The 22756-nt window shown below is 38.1% G+C and overlaps 1 protein-coding gene and 1 long non-coding RNA gene across 2 annotated transcripts in view; one reads left to right on the top strand and one right to left on the bottom strand.

Annotated features, from left to right (window-relative positions):
• Window positions 1–3542: 3542 nt before the first annotated feature.
• On the top strand, window positions 3543–6803 carry LOC115434529 (uncharacterized). Its single transcript, XR_003937550.1, has 3 exons — window positions 3543–3727; window positions 4473–4475; window positions 6788–6803. It is a non-coding gene; the product is annotated as an uncharacterized LOC115434529 (long non-coding RNA).
• A 1272-nt stretch (window positions 6804–8075) lies between these two features.
• rnf166 (ring finger protein 166) overlaps window positions 8076–22756 on the bottom strand; it is an 18286-nt gene continuing 3605 nt past the window's right edge. Inside the window, exons 2-7 of the mRNA XM_030156509.1 lie at window positions 19932–20088; window positions 18202–18314; window positions 14093–14207; window positions 13741–13848; window positions 9305–12465; window positions 8076–8886 (exon numbers count right to left, since the gene is read on the bottom strand). Of these exons, the coding sequence (XP_030012369.1) occupies window positions 12400–12465; window positions 13741–13848; window positions 14093–14207; window positions 18202–18314; window positions 19932–20088 (559 nt within the window). The 3' untranslated portion in view covers window positions 8076–8886; window positions 9305–12399. The remainder of the gene's footprint in view (window positions 8887–9304; window positions 12466–13740; window positions 13849–14092; window positions 14208–18201; window positions 18315–19931; window positions 20089–22756) is intronic.

Here is a 22756-nt window from a genome sequence, read left to right on the forward strand (position 1 = left end):
TAAAGACTGTTTATAATGTAAAGAAGAGAATGACTATGAGCAAAACTATTACGAGAAAGTCTGGAAGATACTATTAAAGAAGAATGGGAGAAGTTGTCACCCGAATATTTGAGGAACACTTGCACAAGTTTCAGGAAGCGTGTGAAGGCAGTTATTGAGAAAGAAGGAGGACACATAGAATAAAAACATTTTCTATTATGTAAATTTTCTTGTGGCAAATAAATTCTCATGACTTTCAATAAACTAACTGGTCATACACTGTCTTTCAATCTCTGCCTCAAAATATTGTAAATTTTGCTTCCCCACCCTGTACAGTCACCACCGAACATCCAACCTCCTGCTGGTTCAGTCGCTGGCTACAGTTCCACTAATGAAGTTGATCTTCAGCCACTGAGTAAATTTCAGAACTTTATTAGCAGGATAAACACTGTACTGCTTGGCAAGCAGGCAGTAGCATTAGTATGTAGATTTTTTTTTTAAGTTTGCTGGCTTGTTGGCTAGAAGTGTGTATGTTGACATTACAAGGGGTTTTGAAAGTGTATAAAACTCAAAAGAGATTTCCTTCCTCTTGTAGCGGATCAAGTATCATGACTAAACATGGAAAAACTTATATTGGCCTCCAGTATAAGTACATAAGTATACTTATATTGGAGGCCAAATTTTTGAACAGGACAGGTTAAAAAAAAAACTTAACATGTGTGCACTTGAAAACCCTCGGCCTGACTTATCAGGTGCACTGCTGCCACCCAGTGGCCTAACTTATCAGTGCATACCAAAGTTTTTGGCCAGAGGGACAGACGGACGACCAACTGATGATAATACCCTGCGGCCAGTGTGGCCAAAAGTAAAAAACAAACAAACAAACAAAAATGGACAGTTCAACAATGTTTCCTCTCACTATCAGTGTTTCCAACTTTTCAGTGACAAAAATATCTGTCTGTCCTAAAAGACACTAGAAGTTATTAAATGACATCATCACCGAATTTGCATAATTGGAAATATGCATGTAATTGTATTGAATGATGTAGGAGTGAGTATAAAAACACCCTAAATATGTTTAGAACTACAAATTAACTATACTCTGTTAATTCTTGTGTTTTTAATGTCCCAATTCCAACTGTCCTCCCCTCTCCGGCTAAACAGTTACTGGAGCAGTTACTTTGGTCATTTATTTATTTGATTGTTTAGTTTTTATCTTCATTTTCTTCAGTTTGATTTGTTTTTTAAGCACAAACAAATCACATTAAAACATGAACATTTTAGCCATAACATTTCTAATTTTCAGTCTACATCAACAATCTAAATTGACCAAAAAGAGACAATATAGAAAACTGCCAATATCAGTGGGAGGGATTTATATTCAGTGCAGTGATTTATTTTAGACAAAAAACAATATGTGCTTTCATGTCATTGTCTCCAAAAGTCTCCAATAACACCAGAAAAAGTTGATAGATTTGTCACTCATGGCTTTTTTGATAAAGAGTCTCTAGAGGGGTCAGAAAAATCACTAAATAGTTGGAAGTTGGAAACACTGACTTTTACAGCTAGGCAGACTGTGGGTTTATATGACTATAACAGAGAAAATCATGTTGTGTCATTTAAAGGAAAAATGTGTGTTTTAGCATTTGAGTCACTTTTCAAAAGCTGCTTAAAGTTTCCACACAAATTTTAAAAGTAGCTAAATTTGATGCTAGGTGGTTTAGGAAAAAAAGAAAAAAGTCACTTGGATAGGCTCAAAAGTTGTTAAATCTAGCTGTTAAAGTGCTAAGTTGGTATCAGTGATGTGACAGATTCTAGACCACAACAGGTCATTATAGCTGTCAGTCATAGTTTTTACATCAGTTAACATTACTAAGATCAAATGCCTCAGAAGGGTGATTATTTGAACACAAATCAGCCTTGTGAAATCTACTCACGAAGACTGAAATCACCCTTGGAAAACATTTATTGGATGTGTACTTTGAGGAACTAAAATGGGTGTATAGTTTCATTAAAAAAGATGGAGGGGCTAGGATTTTTGAGCTATATGTCAAACAAGTGCATGTGTCTATGTTTATATGCAGTCTATGGACCAAAACCACAAATTTAAGAGGTGATCTAAAACAGAGCTTAATAATATGAAACAAAGCTAATGTTCACACAAATGGCAGAATGATAAAACATGTTTTTCTTTGTGTGATTCATGCTACTGAAGCTTTTGATATTGTATCAAGAGTATCAAGGCCACGCTGATGTTTTTGAGAATAAAATTGTATGAAAATTAACTTGTAAGAAAAAGGATAAAACACTTGAGAGAATAAATTACTTGATTTTGAGACAAAGTCACAGTCTTACTAGAATAGAAATTTATCTGCACAAAAATCCTCAATAGAAATTAAGAAATCGTGTTAATGAAACAGCAAGTCAATATATCCCAAAGAAAACAATTTAAAATAATATTAATCAAATAAAAACAGCAACTGTTGGATTCTGACTTGACTCATTAAGTGTCCTTAATGAGTCAAGTCAGAATCCTCTAATAATATTATGTTTTGTTGTCTAGTAAGTACAATATCATTCTCATATCGCATTTTTTTTCTTGGATTATTTTAATATTTTGTAATGCTATTGCAACTTTATTTTAAACATATTTTTTGTAATACTTTTTTCTCAAAAATATTATGTCTATATTCTCATCCCTTGAAGACATTCTGACTTCATTCTTGTAAATTATGACTTTTGTCCTCTTAATATTATGACTTTATCCTTCAAATGTATTTCTGAATCCTCGGTGGGGCCCTAATAGTCCTTGGTTGGTTTGTTTTTCTTTCTGAGGATCAGGTTGCATTCCAGCAGAGACTCTGTGGCTGCACTATGAAGAGATACTGAACCCAAACACATCCATTATCCCCGTTTACAAGCCCACAACCAGTTACCACAGTGGTGTGTGTGTATCAGATGTGGTGGTCATGGAGGTCTTTGTGACCCACTTTGAAGACCTCTATCTGCTACTGTGACTGACACTTGAAGAACTGCGCTGAGATCATAGGAAGTGCAGGAACAGTTTCACTAAATATTCAGTGTAATAACATGGAAACACAATTGAAACATATTACTTACACTTGTTGTGGTTCACACACAGTCCAAAGTTAGAATCACAGAGCTCTGCCACATAATGTCCAAACATTAGGGACCATTGATTTGACAAATATTACTAGAATGAATATAAAACTGATACCAACAGAGAGATAAAATCATTGCTAATCACAGCTAATGCAAGGGCTTCCAACACCCGCAGAACCTGTTTTTAGATTTTGAGCAAAATATGCTATATTTAGTTGAGGAATAATGAATGAGAAAATTCAGTTCAATTCATACTTTTTTTTTTTTTTACATGCTACAGTTTGAAGTATTTCTTCATTCTGGACTTCCAGACAATGTTGAATTTTCCACAGAAAATAATTTTGTAACATCAATAAAACCATCTCCATCTCCTGAGATGGAAAATCTGTTTTATTCCTTTTCATACTAGTAACATTTTACCTGTTGTTACAAAACTGCGTCATACCCAAATTTCTATTTCATGTGCTACAGTCAAATCTCACTCATACACACTATAAGGGCAAATTATGTAGCAGAGAGCTTGGCTACATAATATGCAAACATTAGGTGACAAAGATTTGAAAAAGATTAATGAATGAATGTAGAAATGGTAACAGACAGTTGAAATCATTGTCTAGCTAATGCAGTGTTTTTCAACCATGGGGTCACCTGGAATTCAAATGGAATCACCTGAAATTTCTAGAAACAGATAAAAAACAAATTAAAGCTGCAAGCAGCATTGGGCGGGACCTCGCACTGGGCAATCCGCCTCCCGTGCGTTTCGCCTCCCGTGTGTTCCACTTCCCATACAGTCCGCCTCCCGTGCGTTCCACTTCCCATACGTTCCGCCTCCCATGCATTCTGCCTCCCATACGTTCCACCTCCCGTGCGTTCCGCCTCCCGTGCGTTCCACTTCCCATACAGTCCGCCTCCCGTTAGTTCTGCTTCCCGTACGTTCTGCCTCCCGTGCGTTCCACTTCCCATACGTTCCACCTCTCATGCATTCTGCCTCCCATACGTTCCACCTCCCGTGAGTTCTGCCTCCCGTGGCTGTCGACACCTACGTTCCACTCACACCTCTCTGTCCCGACACCAGCCCCCTCGCTTTTGCATCCGTCCTCCTTTCATCCCTACAGAACACCTGCGACCCTCTGCTGAAACCATCACCTTTTAATGAGGCTTTTATTTTGAAAAGCCAACTGTGTGTGTATGCAAGTGTGTGTGTGATAGACAGAATCCGTTTGAGTGACTTGAAATTGTACAAACAGGTGAGCATAAAACTCATACTTTACCATTTTAAGCCCATTTTGGCACCTACGGGGTTAATTTTTGCATTTTATCGCCGGACCTGACATATGTGCGAAATTTGGTGAGTTTTGGAGCATGTTTAGGGGGTCAAAATCCAGTTCAAAGTGGTGTCGGGAAAAAAATAAAAAATAAAAAAAAAATAAACAAACGAAAAAAATAGGTGCCTTGCCTTCTGGCTAACTTTATTGTGTGTGTGTGTTTATGTATGTGTGTGTTTATGTATGTGTGTGTGTGTGTGTGTGTGTCTGTTTGTAGGTGTCTGTGTGTTTATGTGTGTGTGTGTGTGTGTGCACGCGCTTGTGGGTGTTTTTATGTGTGTGTGTGTGTGTGTGTGTGTGTGTGCGCTTGTGGGTGTTTTTATGTATGTGTGTGTGTGTGTGTGTACCATTCACATTTTTATCATGACTTCATTTTTATTCAACTTTTATTCATATATAATTTTTTACATACATACATATATTTCTTATGTAGTTTTCATATTTTTCTGTATTGTTCAAATGTTCTTGTGTGTAGACAGTTTGTCAGTGAAGTTTCTTGTCATGTTTTTAGTCACACTAGGAATCTGACTGTCTGTTCATGGTCTTACAGCCCCACCTGGTGGTTTCATTGTATGCATTCAACAGGAAAAGATTCAGCCAATCAGCTTTCACCTTTTGTTTCTCTGTCAGTCTCCTCATCGGTGTCGAATTATGAAACAGAGACAAAACTCAGAGTCTGTGGCAAAAGGAGTCTGCCTGAATTTGCAGAAACAAACTGCGATTTATCCATAACGGTACATCCAATCTGAAAAATTCTTGGACTAGAAGCAAGCACATAGACTCCTGAGCTTATTTAATGAATAATATTAGTCATAAGAGACTGAACTGAATAAGCAGTGAGGGTGGAAAGCACCTGGTCTTTGTAATTCCTGGAAAATAGAATACATGCCGAGGCAGATTGCCAACTTCCTGTTGGATTTAGCTCATGAGTGTGAGTGTATGATTTTTCCGGCTCGATGAGACCAACATTTTGGCCTGGTTTCATGTCTGTACGACATTCCTACTGGCCACTAGGGGCAATTTTGTGTGGTTAGGTGGCACTACAGAGTCCATTTTGGCACCTAAGGGGTTAATTTTGATATTGTATGAAAGTATTCACCAGACATGACATATGAGCCAAGTTTGGTGAGTTTCTGAGCATGCTGAGGGGGTCAAATGGCAAGTTAAAGCCAAAAAAGCATAAAAACTAACAATATTTTATAAATCCATAACTGTACATCCTATCTCAAAAATTTTTGCACGGGAGAGTTGGGGTGATTTTTCTGAATGTATGGATATATAACATATGGGGAAAAGTCGGAACTGAAAAATTAGTCCCAAACATCGCATTTTTCCGAACTTATAAAAAAATAACTGAGACATTAATTAGAAATTTGCGAAGACAGTTTTTTGAGAAGGGTTCACTCTATCTTTTGGTGCTATTTAGAAGCCAATATGACAAACTGGCTCATACTAGTTTTAAGTTGAGGGTTTTACTTTGAAAGGCAATTTGCTGACTTCCTGTTGGAGTTAGCTCTCGGTGCCCACTGGAACATTTGTAGTGCTTGATGTAAGGAACATTTTGGCATTGGTTTCATGTCTCTCGGACATTCCTGCTGGCCACTATGGCGGTTTCTGTGTTTTTTGACATAGGTGGTGCTAGAGAGCTCATTTTGGCACCTATGGGGTTAATTTTGGAATTTTATCAAATTTTTTGCCGGACCTGACATACGTGCCAAATTTGGTGAGTTTTTGAGCATGTTTAGGGGGTCAAAATCCAGTTCAAAGTGGTGGACAGAAAATAATAAAAAAACGAACGAAAAACAATAGGGGCCTTGCCTTCTGACCTGCCCTCTCGGCTCGGTCCCTAAAAACAAAACCTTACTAATAAAAATATATGGAGAGTTGACAGAGACAATCACAATCCATAGAAGACATGACAAATTGTGAAGCTGAAACTGAAGCACTGTGGTAGTTTATCTTTCAAATGTTCATTGTGGTCAGTTTCAGATGCTGCAGCGCTTTCATAATTCATAGTTTGAGTTCTTGTTTGTTCAGTATTAATTGTCAGCCTTGCAAATCCAAGCTGGACTGACTGTACATATCCTGACCAAGGAAAATAAAATTCTCACTTTGTGCAGTAATCTACACCTGGCTTTTCTGCCTCTGTCCATAATAATATACATTATATAACGTAAATGTCGTTTAAAAGTGCAACATAGTATAGCAAACTATTACATGATCAAAAACAAATTGACTTTAGAAAAAAAATGTCTCCTTTTTGAATGTCTGGGGTGGCCAGAAATTCGTGATGTTAAAATGGGGTCACGAGCCAAAAAAGGTTGGGGACAGTCCCCAACCTTTTTTGGCTCATGACCAAGGTTTCAAACACCAAAACAAAAAGACTAATTTATGCACCAATTAACCATGGCATTGTGGCCACTGACGGGTCCAATAGTTACAATCTGGTTCATATGATGTTACGCACCAAGTGAACATTGAGTATCTTTAACATGGGCCAGTGTGATGTCTCTGTGAACATCTGTTCCTGGTCTGCAGCGGTTAGTGGCTGACAACCAGGTGGAATAATAACAATAATTAATACTAAATCCAACCCATGGACACCCCAGATAACAACTTAGAGGACTTAAAGCACCTACTATGTCCTGGTACCTGATACCACAGCACCCTTAAAGCAGTGTTTCCAACTCCTCCATAAGGAAAGTGTCTACTGTCTGCCCTAAAAGTCACTAGAAGTTTCTGAATGACAGAATCGCCTAATTTGCAAAATTGGAAATGTGCATGTAATTGTAATGATGTAGAAGAGGAAAGGGGAGACAAAAAAGTGAGTATAAAAACACCCTAAATATGTTTTGAACTACAAATTAACTATACTGTCAATTCTTGTTTTTTTTTAATGTCCCAATTTCAACCCTCCTCCTTTATCCAGGTTTACAACAGAGAAAACTGTCAATGTCAGTGGGAGTGATTTACAGTCATGCCTGAAATTATTCATACACCTGGGAAATTCTGAATTAAAGTCACTTTTATTCAACCAGCAATTTTTGAACCAGAAATCACACAGGCGTCTCCCAAAAGATAATAAGACAATGTACAACAGGCATTATTGTGGAAAAAATTATTTACTTTGTTTTGAGAACACATGGTTGTAATAAACACAGTAGGTGTTTTCCAACTAAAATATCATTTTTTTTATTCAGATGAGACAAAGGAATAATTCAGTCACATTGTTGTACCAGACAGGTTTTAGTGTTTTGTCAAAACATCTGTGAAGATGTGAACAGCTGATGGGTCAGCTGATCAATCATGTCAATTAAATGTTTGTTACATCATAATTTATATAACAATAGTGCCAATAAATGCACATTTAGTGTTTTCTTTTTTAAAAAAAGGCAAAAATCACCACAAGAACAAGAAATGGAATAACAGGAAAAAAACATTGTTTTTGCTAAATTCAGGATATATTTTCTATTGTGAAATTTTGAAATGCGTGTTAAATACGTGTATGGAACCTCAGCTGTATTTACTGCACAGGCAACTGTGCACAATCACCAACTCTTTTTCAGTTTTCCACATGGCCAAAGTGGAACAGTAATAAAACAGAACACATCATGTTTGTTAGATTTATTGGAGCTCTGGGTTATTGACTTTTTTTTCTTCCTCTGGTTTATCCAACAACTGGTTTGAGCTTTTTTTTTTTTTTTTTTTTTTTTTTTTTACATTTGAATGGAAACACTGACGGGAATATTATGAAAGTAGACATTTTTCTATGATCTTAATCCTTTTTTTTTGTAACAGAACATCTCCTTTCTTTCAGTTTCTGTGTTAGTGTTGCTGTTGCATAAACTGTTTTCAGGTTCATCTCACCACAAAAAATTATTGGAAGTTTAAAAAAAAAATGGCACATGCTTCCCATTTAAATGAAGACAAACAAATATTTTCTGTGTTTTTGCTTCACAATATTGAAAAGAAATGATACACATTTGACCAAATAACTCCTATTGGCTTTACATTTGATCTCTGCCATTTTTTTAATTTCCATTTTTTTGTTTATTTAAACAAACAACTCATTCTGCAGTTGAGCTTAATTACCAAATTAGCATTAAACAAGAATTAAGATATATAAAAAGAAGTTTGAGCTCTACTGTAAAAACTGAAAGAATTAAAGTGCAAATGATATATGCATCCTTATGGCAGCATATTATCCTTTATGGAAGCACATTGCATTCACCAAAGAACCTGTACTTCCCATCGTGTAATCCAGTATTTGTAACATCATAATGTTAGAATTATGAGCAAAGTTCATCCTCATCATCAATCATCAACACATAACACAAACTTCACACAAACATTGCAGATTTTTACATACGAGTCATTCATATAAAATAAATAATAATAATAATAATAATTTAAAAAAAAAAAGAGTTTCATTTGTCCAGTGTAGTAATAACTAGAAGTACTCGGAGACCGCAGACCTCCGCCAAGGCAGATCAGTGCCCCAGATTTGGATGAAAATTTTAGGAAATGTTGATACTGGCACAAGGAACAAATGATTAAATTTGGTGGTGATCGGGGGTGGGGGGGGGGGCATGGGGGCCCACTGATCTGCCTTGGCAGAGATATGCGCTGTCTTTTCTAGAGAAGCACTCGGAGAGCGCAGACCTCCGCCAAGGCAGATCAGTGGGCCCCCCCCAATCACCACCAAAATTTAATCATTTGTTCATTGTGCCAGTATCAACATTTCCTGAAATTTTCAACCAAATCTGTCCATAACTTTTTGAGTTATCTTGCACACAGACAGACAAACAGACAAACCAACGCTGACAAAAACATAACCTCCTTGGCGGAGGTAATAAGCAGAATGGATTTAGAATCACTGGATCACCTGACATGGAAACAAAAGGAAAAACTCTTATCTTCTACTCAGAAATTTATGTCACTTAAAATAAATGCATAACACAAACAACGATGTGCAATAAATTCATATTATTACTACATTGGACAAATTACACATCTTTTTTTTTTTTACTGCGTTTTGTGGCTTCGTCTATTTTCTATCAATATTACAATGGGAAAAAAAATTCGCTGATTTTCAATTTACACCTATTTCAGAAGTTTTTTAAAGTATTATTTACCTTAGTTTAGTGACATTTTTGATAGCTACAAAATTTTACTTGAATTTTTTGCAAAATTAATTAAATGATCTTGAAATTCTAAACTTTTAACGCACTCAATAACATTAGATGTCACTTCGTTGCCACAGTTTGTAAGGTAAATCAGCACATTCTTTACATTTCATTGGAGTTTAGTGCTGCTCATACTTGACATTAATATTTTTTTCAGCAGAATCCATGTTATGTGACAATGATTGACTTAAATAATTTCAGAAATAAAAAGTATTTCCTCAACATTATGATATCAGGACGCAGTAATGTTGAGATGAGGTGTAATTTCTTCAGTGAATACGATGTACTTGGGTTTTCCTCCACCTGTCACAAGAGAAACCATGACTCCTGTGTGCAAATGCAGTATGTTGGCTTTAGTATGGCTCTGCATGTCTGAAGAAGGCCTGCCATCTATTGGTCAAACAACTGTATAGAAAACTAATGTGAAATTGCTCCAGTTCAGTCTGGTCCTGCCCAAGCTCCTGCTGCGTGTGTGTGTGTGCATGTGTGTACATGTTACTAGCAATTCAAGTTTGTAAATCAGCTTCAGTGTGTCAGAAAGTAGCAGACACACATTTTTTCTGTCCCATGTCAAGTGGTTTGAAAGATTTTCAAAAATAGATCTTCTTATACTCATTTATCTCGGCAGATGCGTCATAAAAATATTTGCTGTAGCAAGAATTGAAGAAGCAGGTAACAGTGAAGCTGGAGGTTGGACCTCAGTCTTGTCTGAGGAAGGTTTCACTAATATCTACAGATCAATCCAGTAGAAAAACAAGTTACAAGTGCAAATATTCACAAGAATAAAAAAAGGTTGGTTTTTAGGAGTGACGGTGAATAGGGAACTAATGTCTATTATTGTAAACGTTAACATACTATGGAGCTGATGTTATTTGCATTCTGAGTTTTAATGACATGACAGATGATGTTTTCTCTGCTGGTACAGTCATCAGGAGGACGCATCTCTTGACGTCCTGTTGCCATCAAGATAGACATGAACCATGTGCGGCTCAGCTCCAAAATGAGTATTCAATAGTGTGGCCGGTTAAAGCCTACAGCACTTCCATCTCAATGACCTAAATATGATCCCAGAGCACCAGGCTTCACTCCTGGGCAGCGCTGAAGTGATCCACAGGCAGGTGCCCGCCGGCCTCGGTCCACTTATAGGACTGTTCTGTGGGGATCTTGCCCTCTTCTCATTGAGAGGCTGAAGTGCAGCAGATGTTCATCACACGCTGGATTCCTCTTTCACACCAGTAATGGATTAGCTGATTCAACGGACTGTGTTGCCAAGCTTGATTTTGACTTCACGACTGCAGTGAGTCTCAGTGCCTGACCACACTGTGACTTATGGGTAGCTGTAGTGATGTAGATGTGCAGCTTCCATGTCTTCTGAGCCTGGGAGGACGATGTTGACTAGTGGGAGCATTTAAGTTGGAGTGTTTTCCCAACTTTCATATGAAAACTATGACCATTACATTTGTTTTCATGGTTCTCTTCATGACATATGCTTTGTGAGTGAATCTTCAAGTTGTTTCATATGTTTACTATATTCTGCCAGATTATGTGAAGATATGTGTAGATATTACATTTTCACACAGAGAAAAAGTGTGTCAGAATGCCTATGGAGTGCGTTCAGCTCTTCACATATGGAGCACTCATAATATATCTGTCTAGGCTTTTCAAAGTTTTAAGTATCACTTGCATGGACATTGACAACAGTACTCAATCAGTCATTCAGTTCAGATGTTCAGACTGATGTGTCCTAAATGTGTCCAGATGTTTATGACCATGGCCACAGACAGCAGACCTGCTATGTTTATGCATTCCCAGGACTTTTTCTACATTTGTTTTCATTCTTTTTACATGTGCTTTTCAGTTATTGGAAAGTTTCTGCCGGTTCAGTAGACTGTCTTACAAAGATTTTAAAATGCTGCTGGCATGCCAACTGAATTATATTTTCATACTCGATTTGTGACTTTAACCAACTTTAAGGTAGTCATAACTGATCATATATTGAGGTGGAATTTTTGTAAATATAATATGTGAGGGCCATCCATAGAAGGAGGATTTTGTACTGAAACATTTAGTGAATTTCTGTACGAGAGAAAGTGTTAACAGCACTTTTCTTTGCCTTTTCTATGATGTGACCTTTACTGATTGAGGAAAGACATAAAGTTTGCATTTGCACCTAGCTGGAGCTGTTCTATATTTATCAGCTCTGTGATGTCGGTATGCTCTGACCCAGTCATAAGTATATTCACAGACATGTTCTGACTGCGTAACTACAAGGAAAACCTCCATGCACACTCTTGCTCAGAAGGTGAGTGTGGACTGCTGAAGCTGCTGATGCTTGTGGTGCTGTGTGGTGCTGAATGATACCCAACCTGGTGGTCCTGGGCCAGGAATAAAGGATTTGGAATAAGCATGCTGTAGGGCAGAGGTTTTCACATGGAGCTAGCCCTTGTTGCTGTGGTAGAGAGGGTAGCGGCTGTGGGCAACCCTGACACTGTGTAGGTGGGTTTCGTCTGGGTTGGTGGCAACAGTGTCCAACATAAAAGCAGCTTTACCAGTTCACTGGATCCATTGCAAACACCCATGATGTCGTCTCCAACTCATTAAATCCAAAGTCTGTACTGAACACTATTCTATATGTTTTGTTTTGTAACTTTTTTGAGTGGCAGCGCTGACACATCCACATTGTGAAGAGCGCTCTCCAAAGCTGAAGCAAACAGCACTGGTGTGGACGGTGGGTGGGACCCTCACAGCGGGGGTGCTAGAACGGTGAGTGGATGTAGAGACTGCTGTCAGTTTTCAGCTAAAGATAGTGCCAGAGCTGCCTGTAGGGCTGCCTCTTCATCGATGCTGTAGTCCTGCAAAATACACAGATTTATGGTGGCCCTGGGGTTTCACAGTTCAGAAACTACAATAACTGCATAGAACACAACCTCTAACAATAAACACAATATTTGTGATTTGTGAAATGTCATTTTACAAAATATCATAGCATTCTGTGAAGTTTCTGAAATATCATTTTTCTCTGTGAAAACTTTGTAGTTTCTGGAATGTTTGACCTTCTGAAATTACGTCATGTTTCTTGAAATAGTGATATATTCGTCCTAGAGCTAGAATGACTACTTGACAAACAGTCGATAGAGATATTAGTCGATGACTAATTTAGTAGTTGACAGGTAGTTAGTGAGTGTCATTGTCGCATTTCGCCTTTACAAGCTGGTGTGTAGCAGAGGCAAGTAAATTTATGAGCAGATGATAATAACAATGATGAGAAAGAGAAACACTAAGCCTGTTTGCATGCACACTAAAACGCTGATCAATATCCGATTTCTGGAGCGAACACATAACCAGCATAATGTGATATGTTTTATCAGGTAACAGCAGTAATCAAATTATGTGAAACCGGATTAACAGACATAGATTTCTCCCCAATTCCCCAATGTCTTTGTGCATGTATCCGTTAATCTGATATATTTCATTCTTTTACATCTGCACGTGTGAAAAAAAAAAAAAAGAAAAAAAAAGATAGAAAACAGAAGTGATTTGGTCACAATGTGAGCAGAAGACGATAACAGGAAATTTAACGCTATTGTCAATATGGACTTACATACTCTGAAACATATAAAAGAAGGGTTTTTTCAATTATTACATTTCTTAAGTGCATGTAAACACTTCAGATTCAGTCAGTTATTGGATTGTTATGGTCATGTATACGCACTCACTGACACAATTCAGGACCTGAAAAGACCAGATTCCGTACAATTTGCAATGCATCGGCTGAAAAAAAAATTCAATTCCGGATCACTTTTGGCCATAGAGGTGTTGATTTGGGCCAATAGCCTATTGTCTGAATGTTGCCCATACTGAGGTGAAGAGAACTGATACAAACAAGGAAGCATTGTTTTGGGACCAAAATTTCAGAAGCCTCACACATTCACATTCTTTGCAAAGTGGGTGTCAGTAATGTAAAATGGAAGCACACAGTAGTGTTTTGGCTGTAGTCTGGTCTAGTACAAAAGTATTAGTATAATACTGATTTAAGAAAGACATAAACTGGGCTGACTGCATAACCAGTCCTTGCACAAGTTACAAAGAAAAGTGAAAACAGAAACAGATGAGAGCAGGTGACTTACCACAAAGGTGTCATAGGAAAACTTGTGTCTGTGGAGGAGGTGCTGGAGAAAGTTGGAGCTCTTGTAGCTGGGATCTCCCCATGGCATAGCTGAACACACTGGACACACCTGAAGTCACAAACATCAGCTGATGATCCACATCAGGTTGGCTCAGACTGTGCTGTTGTAGTGATAATAAAAAATCTGACAAACATGGCTGTAAACGACACATGGTTTCAACAGCTTAAAGAAACTAATGTAAGTCAGGCTTTTTGCCTCTTGATCCAAAATCAGAATCGGGATTCCTTCTATGTCTACACTCATTTAGGCTTTTCCTCTATCATCCATCTGTATCTAAAGACTTGATTCTCACCACTTTATTGGGATCGTTGCGGTGGTTGTCCATACAGTGTTTCACCAGCTCCTGCTGGTCCAGGTTTCTGGCTCCACAGAATGGACACACAAATGTTGACCGGTTTGGAATATTGCTACACAGGTTGAGGACACACATTACAGAGACAGAAGACATGAAGAAACACAAGATTAAAGGAGCTCAATCACTGTAATCTTTAAAAAAAACAAAACAAAACAAAAAAAAAAAAACAGGGGAAAAAAGGTGCAGATCCACAATCAGTATGTACACCGTCTCCTGGGTCACTCATGCATTTCAGAATTATTACACATAAAGTGAAATATTTCAAGCCATTTTAGGTTTAGAGCTCATAAAAATACAAACATAAAAGAATATTTTATGATTAATTCAAAAGTAATACAGAATCTTGGGGCAGTGCTGTGGTGTCATGGTTTGACGTAGTCAGACCGAAGCCTTTCTTTGTTGTGTTGACTATCTCCTCTACATTGTTGGGTCTGGGATCTCTCATCTTCCTCTTGTTGAAGTTTAAAAGACTCTCTGTTCGGTTCAGGTCAGGTGAGTTCACTGACCAAACAAGCACAGTAGTACACTGTCACCACACGAGTTCAGAATAGTTTTGGGCAAAAATCCTGCTGGAAATAGGAAGCATATCTCCATGAAGTTTGTTGTCAGGCAGAAGTATGCAGTGCTCTTAAATCTCCTAGTAGATGACTGGGTTGATCTTGGACTTAAAACACACTGGACAGACACCAGCAGATGACATGACACCCCAAATCATTACTGATTGTGGACACTTCATACTGGACTTGAAAATCAACTCTGATTCTGTGCCTCTTCACTCTTCCTCCAGACTCTGGGACCTTGATTTTCAAATGGAATATAAACGTGCTTGCATCTGAATAGAAGACATTGGACAACTGAGTGGCGGTCCACTTCTTCTTCTCCCTGGCCCGAGTGGGACTCCTCTGACGTCGTCTCTGGTTCAGATGTGTCTTGACACTGGGAATGCAATACTTGTGGCCCATTTCCTGGACACATTTTTGTGGCAGCTCTGGATGCATTAACTTCCATCTCAGTCCACTTTTTCTGATGATTTTCTGGAGGCTGCAGTTGTTCCTGCTGCTTGTACAACTATTCCTTCCACACCTTCAAGTCAATTTGAAGGTGTGGAACATGAGTGTCCTAAGACAGCACTTTGTGAACAGCCAGGTCTTCATTTGAATTTGGATTGGCTCAAGTCAGTGTTTGTCTTCATCAAATTGCTCTGACAACGGTCATTCTCCTGTGGCATTATCATCATAATTGAAGTTGTAGTTCATCGGTCGGCAACTTTTGCTATCCAAAGAGCCATTTTATGACAGAAATAGAAAGAAAAATTGCCTGGAGACAAAAGATATCCTTATATGTTTTACCTCAATGTGGTGACTGTTTAAGAAGCTCATTAGGATTAGGTGGTACAGAATATGTAGAGAATGAATCAGTTTCTGTGCATTTACAGAACTACAAACAAATTACAGAACTAAACTAAAGAAAACAGTGACATTTGTCATTATTGTGTTGTGCAGCAAAAATTTACTGACATGTAAAGGCTTTCTTTACAATGGAGTAAACAGATGAATACGTTTAGTGTCATAAAATAAAAAGTAATATTAAAAAAGTTTTTTGATTCATTTGGGGTGTAATCTACATTTTTACAACTGTGTAACATCAGAATGACTTTATGGAGGTACCAATAATGGTAAAATGTCGGTCCCAAGCCTGGATAAATGCAGAGGGTTGTGTCAGGTAGGGCATCCGGTATAAAACATCGGCCAAAACAACTCACGACAAAGAACCTCATATCGGATCAGTTGAGGCCTGGGTTAAAGCTGCGGGAGACTTTCGTCACCAATTTTTCATCAAATCTGTAAAAGCAGAGTCATAGCCAAAGTATCATGAATCGTTATGTCTTTCCATAATTACTCACTTGAATCTTTCCCTCACAGTGAACAATTCCGAAGTGTACTCCACCATAAACAAACCATTTGTTTACAAACAGAGCCAGTCAGTATCTTTAAAATTTTGTCACGATGTGCATTGTGGGAAGCTGAGGTTCATGCAGCTGCCTGGCAGCAGCAGCAACAGCTGCAACCATATGGCTTCAACAAACACGATGGGAAAACGGCTGGAACTCTGCCTGGGGAGGTGTTCTGGGCATGTCCTGCTAGGACAGGGGTCTGCAACCTTTATTATCAAAAGAGCCATTTTGCCCCTCTTCTGCCAAAAAAAATAGTCTGGAGCCGCAAAAATAACAGAGCTTATAAACTTTTAAAAGTTTCAATCTTTTTTTTTTTTTTTTTACATTTTATCTGTTACAACCACTGAATACAACAAACAGAAGTGCAGTCTGGAATGGATTCTGGGGTATGATTACTCCAAAAGTACACAATAAAAGTAGTTCATAGTATTTGTGCTAATAGTATATGAAGTACTAATACCAAAAATACCAAATTCACAAGGTACTTATTGGAAAAAATCATTTTATTCATCATTGAATTTAGTCTTAATGCCTATTTCAGATGAAAAAACAAACACTTTTGGAGCTTGGAGGGGATTTTTGAGTATGATTACTCCAAAAGTACACAGTAAAAGTAGTTCATAGTATTTGTGCTAATAGTATATGAAGTACTAATACCAAATATACCAAATTCATGAGGTACTTATTGGAAAAAATAATCTTATTCATCATTGAATTTAGTCTTAAAGCCTATTTCAGACGAAAAAACACACTTTAGTAGCTTGGAAGGGAATCTGTTGTAGGATTACCCCAAAAGTACACAGTACTCATACTCATACAGATGCTCTATGAAAAGTATTGCTATTTATGGAAATGATTCTCTTCAAAACTCAACACTGCCTCCGCAGTTCCCAGTTGTACTGCTCCATATTCTCTGTCTGGGTTCACATCCACAAGCTCCCGGAAAACGGACAGCATTACGTGAGTAATATACAAAGGATGGACAGAACCCTCCATCCGTCTGCGTCTTTAACGTAGAGCATAAATGAATCCTTACTTTTGTTGCCCGGAGGGCACATTCGCTCCATGCAGCTCATCTACCATAATTGTTGAATGAGTAGTGCACAAGAAAAACGCTAGCGGCTGGCTTGACCGTGCAGAGGAGAATTGCGGCTGGTTTGACCGCAGTAAAGAGAGCCACTACAAGGAGGATGAAGAGACGCAGTAAAGGGAGCCACTACAAGGAGGATGAAGAGCCGCATGCGGTTCTGGAGCCGCAGGTTGCCGACCCCTGTGCTAGGACATGCCCAGCCTTCCTCTGGGAAGACCTAGGACACGCTGGAGAGACTATGTCTCTTGGCTGGCCTGGGAACGCCTTGGGATCCCTCCAGAGGAGCTAGAGGAGGTGTCTGGGGAGAGGGAAGTCTGGGCATCCCTGCTTAGACTGCTGCCTCCGCGACCTGGTCCCGGATAAGCGAAAGAAAATGGATGGATAATTGACACATAGGGCTACATTTTTCGTAGTGGTGTCAAAGAGGTCAAGTGTGTCCCACAGTGTCAATTTCAAGGTCAAAATACATATCAAAAGGTCATCCAACTCAAAAGTACCCAAATGCACAAAAGAATGTGAGATTTCCTTATGGTCTCCCCTTTACAGAAATACCTCGCTTTATAAATTTGGACCAGTGGTTGCTGAGTTACAGCAATTTGAAATTTGGCTGCCACTGACTTCTTTGTGAAAAAGTGATACAATTAAATTGTGATATCTCAAAAACCGTTGGTAAGATAAAGTTAAAATTTGAAATTTTGGCTTTTCTGGCTATGAATTACCTATATATCATATTTCACAAAAAATGGAGGGGGTGAAGTTGAAAAATTCCATTTTTTGGGTGATCTGAGATGGACTGACCTGTACCCAAAGTATAATCTGAGGAAATGTGCCATTTCGGGTCATTTAGTTGTTGATGGCATTTAATGGATAAAATATGGTATTATGAGATTTGCATGCCATTGCATTCTGTTGTTATTTCCATTTTACACAGTATTTCCCTTTTTTGAAATCCTGGTTATCTCTCTGCATCATGGTCTGAGTCCGAGTGCTGCAGGTGAGTACCTTGGTATGGGCTGAGATGTGGGCACCACAGGGATGAACTTGGGGCAGTTGGCGATCTGCTCTTGTACTTTAGAACACGATGCAATGTGGGACCTCATCTTCACCAGAGCCACCTGACAACACACAGACAAACACACCCGCACCCACATCCACACCCACACCCCCACACACAGTGACAAAATAAGGTCACATTTTCAGACCAGTCCTGGTAACATGTTGAATGAATGTATTGGAATTGTAACGCTCAAGTGTGGTTTCTGTTGTTGATTCACACATATGTTGGGATTTAACCCTTCAGTGTGCTATAATTTCACTGGTAAATAAATTCCATTATTCATTTTCAGCACCTGCACCTCCTGCCTTTTGTTTACAGGCTGGAGAATCTACCATGTGACATGAGATTTTGGGTGATCATAGCTGTTCTCAAAGAGGTAGGGGATTAAATATGTGACTTACAGCTGTTATACTTACAGCAGGCGGAAATTCTGTCAGAAGCAGAAGTACTGCTATTCTCTGTGGCACACAGCAGCTCCCATGATATTTTGGACTCACTTTTCCACAGGAATAACATCATCACAACTATCTAATTTACTAGTTAGTCTTCTGATTGGGATTGAGAGAAGAGAGCTGTAAGTGAAAGGTGTGCATTTTCAAATTTTTGTGTTTTTCTTGTTAAATGTTTCTTCCCGTAGCTTTGCTGTGAATAATTTTTGCAATACAACAGGACTTGGGAGACTCTTGCTCAACTTTTAAGACAAAAACAGCCACTCGCAACCAAAATGACTTACTGATTCAAAGTGCTTAAGGACTTCTGACTCACTAAACCTATCAATATGCTGAAATAATTCAGGTAAAATGCAATTTGTCATCTTTTCATGGTCATCAGATATGACCTATTTGGACACGCAGTAAAGCAATAGTCAGGTCTCACTGAATAATCATAAATTTAACTATAATTTGACTGAGTGTCCATCATGAGGGAGAATTCATAAACTCAAAAAACAGATCCGAGGTGAAATGGAGAAGTCTAATTTCCAGCCAGACCATTTGAATTTCAATATATGAACTGCCCCTCCTCAATAAAGTAAAAAACAAAAAAAAAAAATGGCATGAAAAAGACACAATATTATTAAGATAATAACGTTTTAATATTTGAGAAAAAAATGTGCTATATTAAACCTTAAAGACCCAAACATCTACCACTGACCAAAACTATCTACCTGTGTAAAATCAGTAATCCACTAATCCTATCAATCCATGTAAATAATTGGTGTAAAATGCAGTTTGTCATCTTTTCATGGTTGTCAGATATGACCTATTTGGACGTTCAAAGGCTCCATAGTGAACATGGAAACACCATCATCCTCTACAACACTGATTCACCACTAAAACCCATGGAGTTTGATCAATGACAGTGGATGGAGACACTTGTTTTAAGTTCAGTTAATGATATATTTTGTTGAAAAACTCTACTTTTTCCTCATTTTTTTCTGATTCGATCTGATAAACTTTGAATTTACTCTGACCTTTTATGAACATCTACATGATTGTTGAATTAAATTTAGGAAAATAGATGATTCTCACTGAAAAATGCAAAATACAGAGGATAATATCACAATAAATGGCAATAAATCACTTAAGGAAGGTTAGATATGGAGAAAAATCCATTTGGGAGCTGACACAAAAGCAGCACTAGGTCTTTATGGATTAAATCACCATTCATACTGTACCTTTTTGCTACAACCCCGACATGGTGCTTTGTATGACGCCAGCTGTTTTTCCACGTTGGAGGACCGCTCTACTTTCTTGGGGTCAAAGGGCACACGACAGAGAGGGCAGAGAGGTGAGGTCACCTGGAGACATGGTTGCAGACACTCTCCACAGAATCTAAACCAAGAGACAACACAGGAGAAACAAGAATTCACAAAGAAGCTTTCACACTGATCTACAGCATTGAGGGTTTTTTTCTGAAATATAATTTAACATCAAATTAAATCTTAAACTTCTACATTTCTATGAATTAAGGCTTCTCTGTAGCAACAACATCTGAGAGTCATGGGTAATGTAGTTACTATTTGTGATGTTTCCAGAGACCTGAACAGAAGAATTTGAGACAATGAGTCCGTTTACCATGCACACTTATACTCCGATCATTATCTGATTATGAGAAATCAGATTAACACACCAGGATTTCTCCTCAATACTCTGATATCTTCCTGCATTTGCATAGGTTAATTTGATTTATTTTGTTCTTTTACATCTGTATGTGTAAAAACAATTAAAATGATAGAAAATGAAAGTTACATAGTCAAACATGAATGGAAGATAATAACAGGAAGTTTGATTCTACCATCACTATGTATGTACATACTCCAAAAGAAATCCGATCATGAACTGGGGCATCTAAACCATTTTCGATTATTGCATTTCTAAAGTGCAAGTAAATGCATCAGATCTGATTATTACAATTATCTGATTACTCAGGCTCATTGTAGAGAGAGAGGGCCTAGTTCCACTTCAGGAAGTGTACATATACTACAATATGTATTTAGACATTTATTTAACTGTCAGTGCAAAGGAAGTACAAAGAATTTTGTACCTTTTAACTGACCAACTTAATTGTAGTTTGGAAATATAAACAAGGTTATATTTCATGCCTGAGGTTTTGAGTGTAATTTTTGTCCACTCTTCCTGTCCATGGGTTCTGTAACCTGATTCTTCACTTCAACATATCCACACATTTTCAGTAGTAGACAGATGTGGATTACAAACAAGACAGTCCAGCACACACACACACACACACACACACACACACGCACACACAGAGTGACTACAATGCCACGCTGTTGGAACTCAAACAGACTGGCCAGACACAGCGTGTTTCACTACTTTTTCGTCTGAGATGAACTCACCGTATTTTTATGCTGATTCAGGGCAGATTTAGTGACAATGAGCTGAGAGTAATCTTTTTTTTTTTTTTTTTTTTTTTTTGTGCATTTTTGTAATTGTAATTTAAGTTTTCAAGTTTCTTGACATTTCTAAAGGAGTAATCTGTACATGTTAACTGGTAACCAGTGAAGCAGACAAATTAAAATTCCAATCACAATATTGCCCATAATAACGGCAATGTGACTTGTGCACCACATCATGCACTCCTAGTAAACAGCCTCTGAAACCAACCATTTCTGGTGAAACTAAAATTACTGAAAATAAAACAGAAACTATTTACACCCCTAGGAAAGTAATCAATGAAATAAAGACCCAAACTGAAAGACTAAAACTGATGAGAATGTGATGACATACACATACAAAGTGTGATGATGACTGAAACGCACAATTACTTCAATAATGACTATTAAGTATTCATGTGTCACAGTCTGTAATTATACAGTTTCAGATAGCTTAGGTTTTGTCTAGATGACAACATTTTCCTTAAAACTTACATGGAGTGTCCTAAGAGTCTCCCAAAAATCATTTCTGCATTTTCTGTCAAACATAACTTTTCAAAGAACAACAGACAATCAAAGTCACAAAGATTTTTCAGGTACATACTGTGGATTTGTGCACTTGGCTAAAGGGATTTATTGTGTCCATCAATTGTCAATACATCAAATTTCTTCAATTTCACCTTAGCTCAGGCCACAAGATATCAGTAGCATTACCCATAAACCTCAGCAGGTTGCAAGGAAAATATTCAGGTCACTGCTATAAAGGTAGAGTCCAACCAGGATTTGTCACTGCTCCAATCAGAAATGCAATGATGCACCACAGCTGCAAACGGAGCTAAAAGATACAGATCACCACACACATCCTGTCGAAACAGCTGCATTTTTTTTCCCAATCAGAAATAGACCTGAGGCAGCATGAAGTCTGCTCTGCCCTTTGTTCTTTCCCAACTCAGAGAGATGAGAAATACATGTTTCCAGCTGTGTGTCTTAAAGTAGGAATGCAATGGTACAGGTTATCCACGGTTTGGTACGTATTGCGGTTCTCGAGTCACAGTTCAGTACGGTTCAGACGCAGAGCCTGGCTGTCCACCGAAACATAACTGGGAGCCGATGGAGAGCCGTTAGGCTAATTTATGTTCCTGTACGTACGTAAATAACTTCGTCCATTTCTAACATTGTCATGGGTCACTGCCTTCATACTTCCATGCGTCCGGTACATTGGAATGAGCGTTTCTCAATTAATCCGGCAGAGGGCACCACTTTTAATTACCATACTGGCTGAATACCATCAAGAAGGCCAGGCCAGGCAAATTTATTTGTATAGCACAATTCATACACATGGCAATTCACAGTGCTTTACAAAAATGGAAAAGAGACAGGTTAAAACCATGCAATTACAATTAAAAAATTATTGATAAAACATAAATAATAATCAATTAAAATAAAGTAAAAGAGAAGAGTGCAGATAGAACCCTTTCAGCTGTTCTATGCACAGTTGAACAGAGCCATTTTCGGCCTGGACTTAAACACTGTCAGAGTAGAGGTCTATCTGACGTCATCAGGAAGACTGTTCAAGAGTTTAGCTGCATGGAACTGAAACGCAGCTT

Source organism: Sphaeramia orbicularis, chromosome 15, assembly GCF_902148855.1.
Source record: "Sphaeramia orbicularis chromosome 15, fSphaOr1.1, whole genome shotgun sequence".
Taxonomy (NCBI): Eukaryota; Metazoa; Chordata; class Actinopteri; order Kurtiformes; family Apogonidae; genus Sphaeramia; species Sphaeramia orbicularis.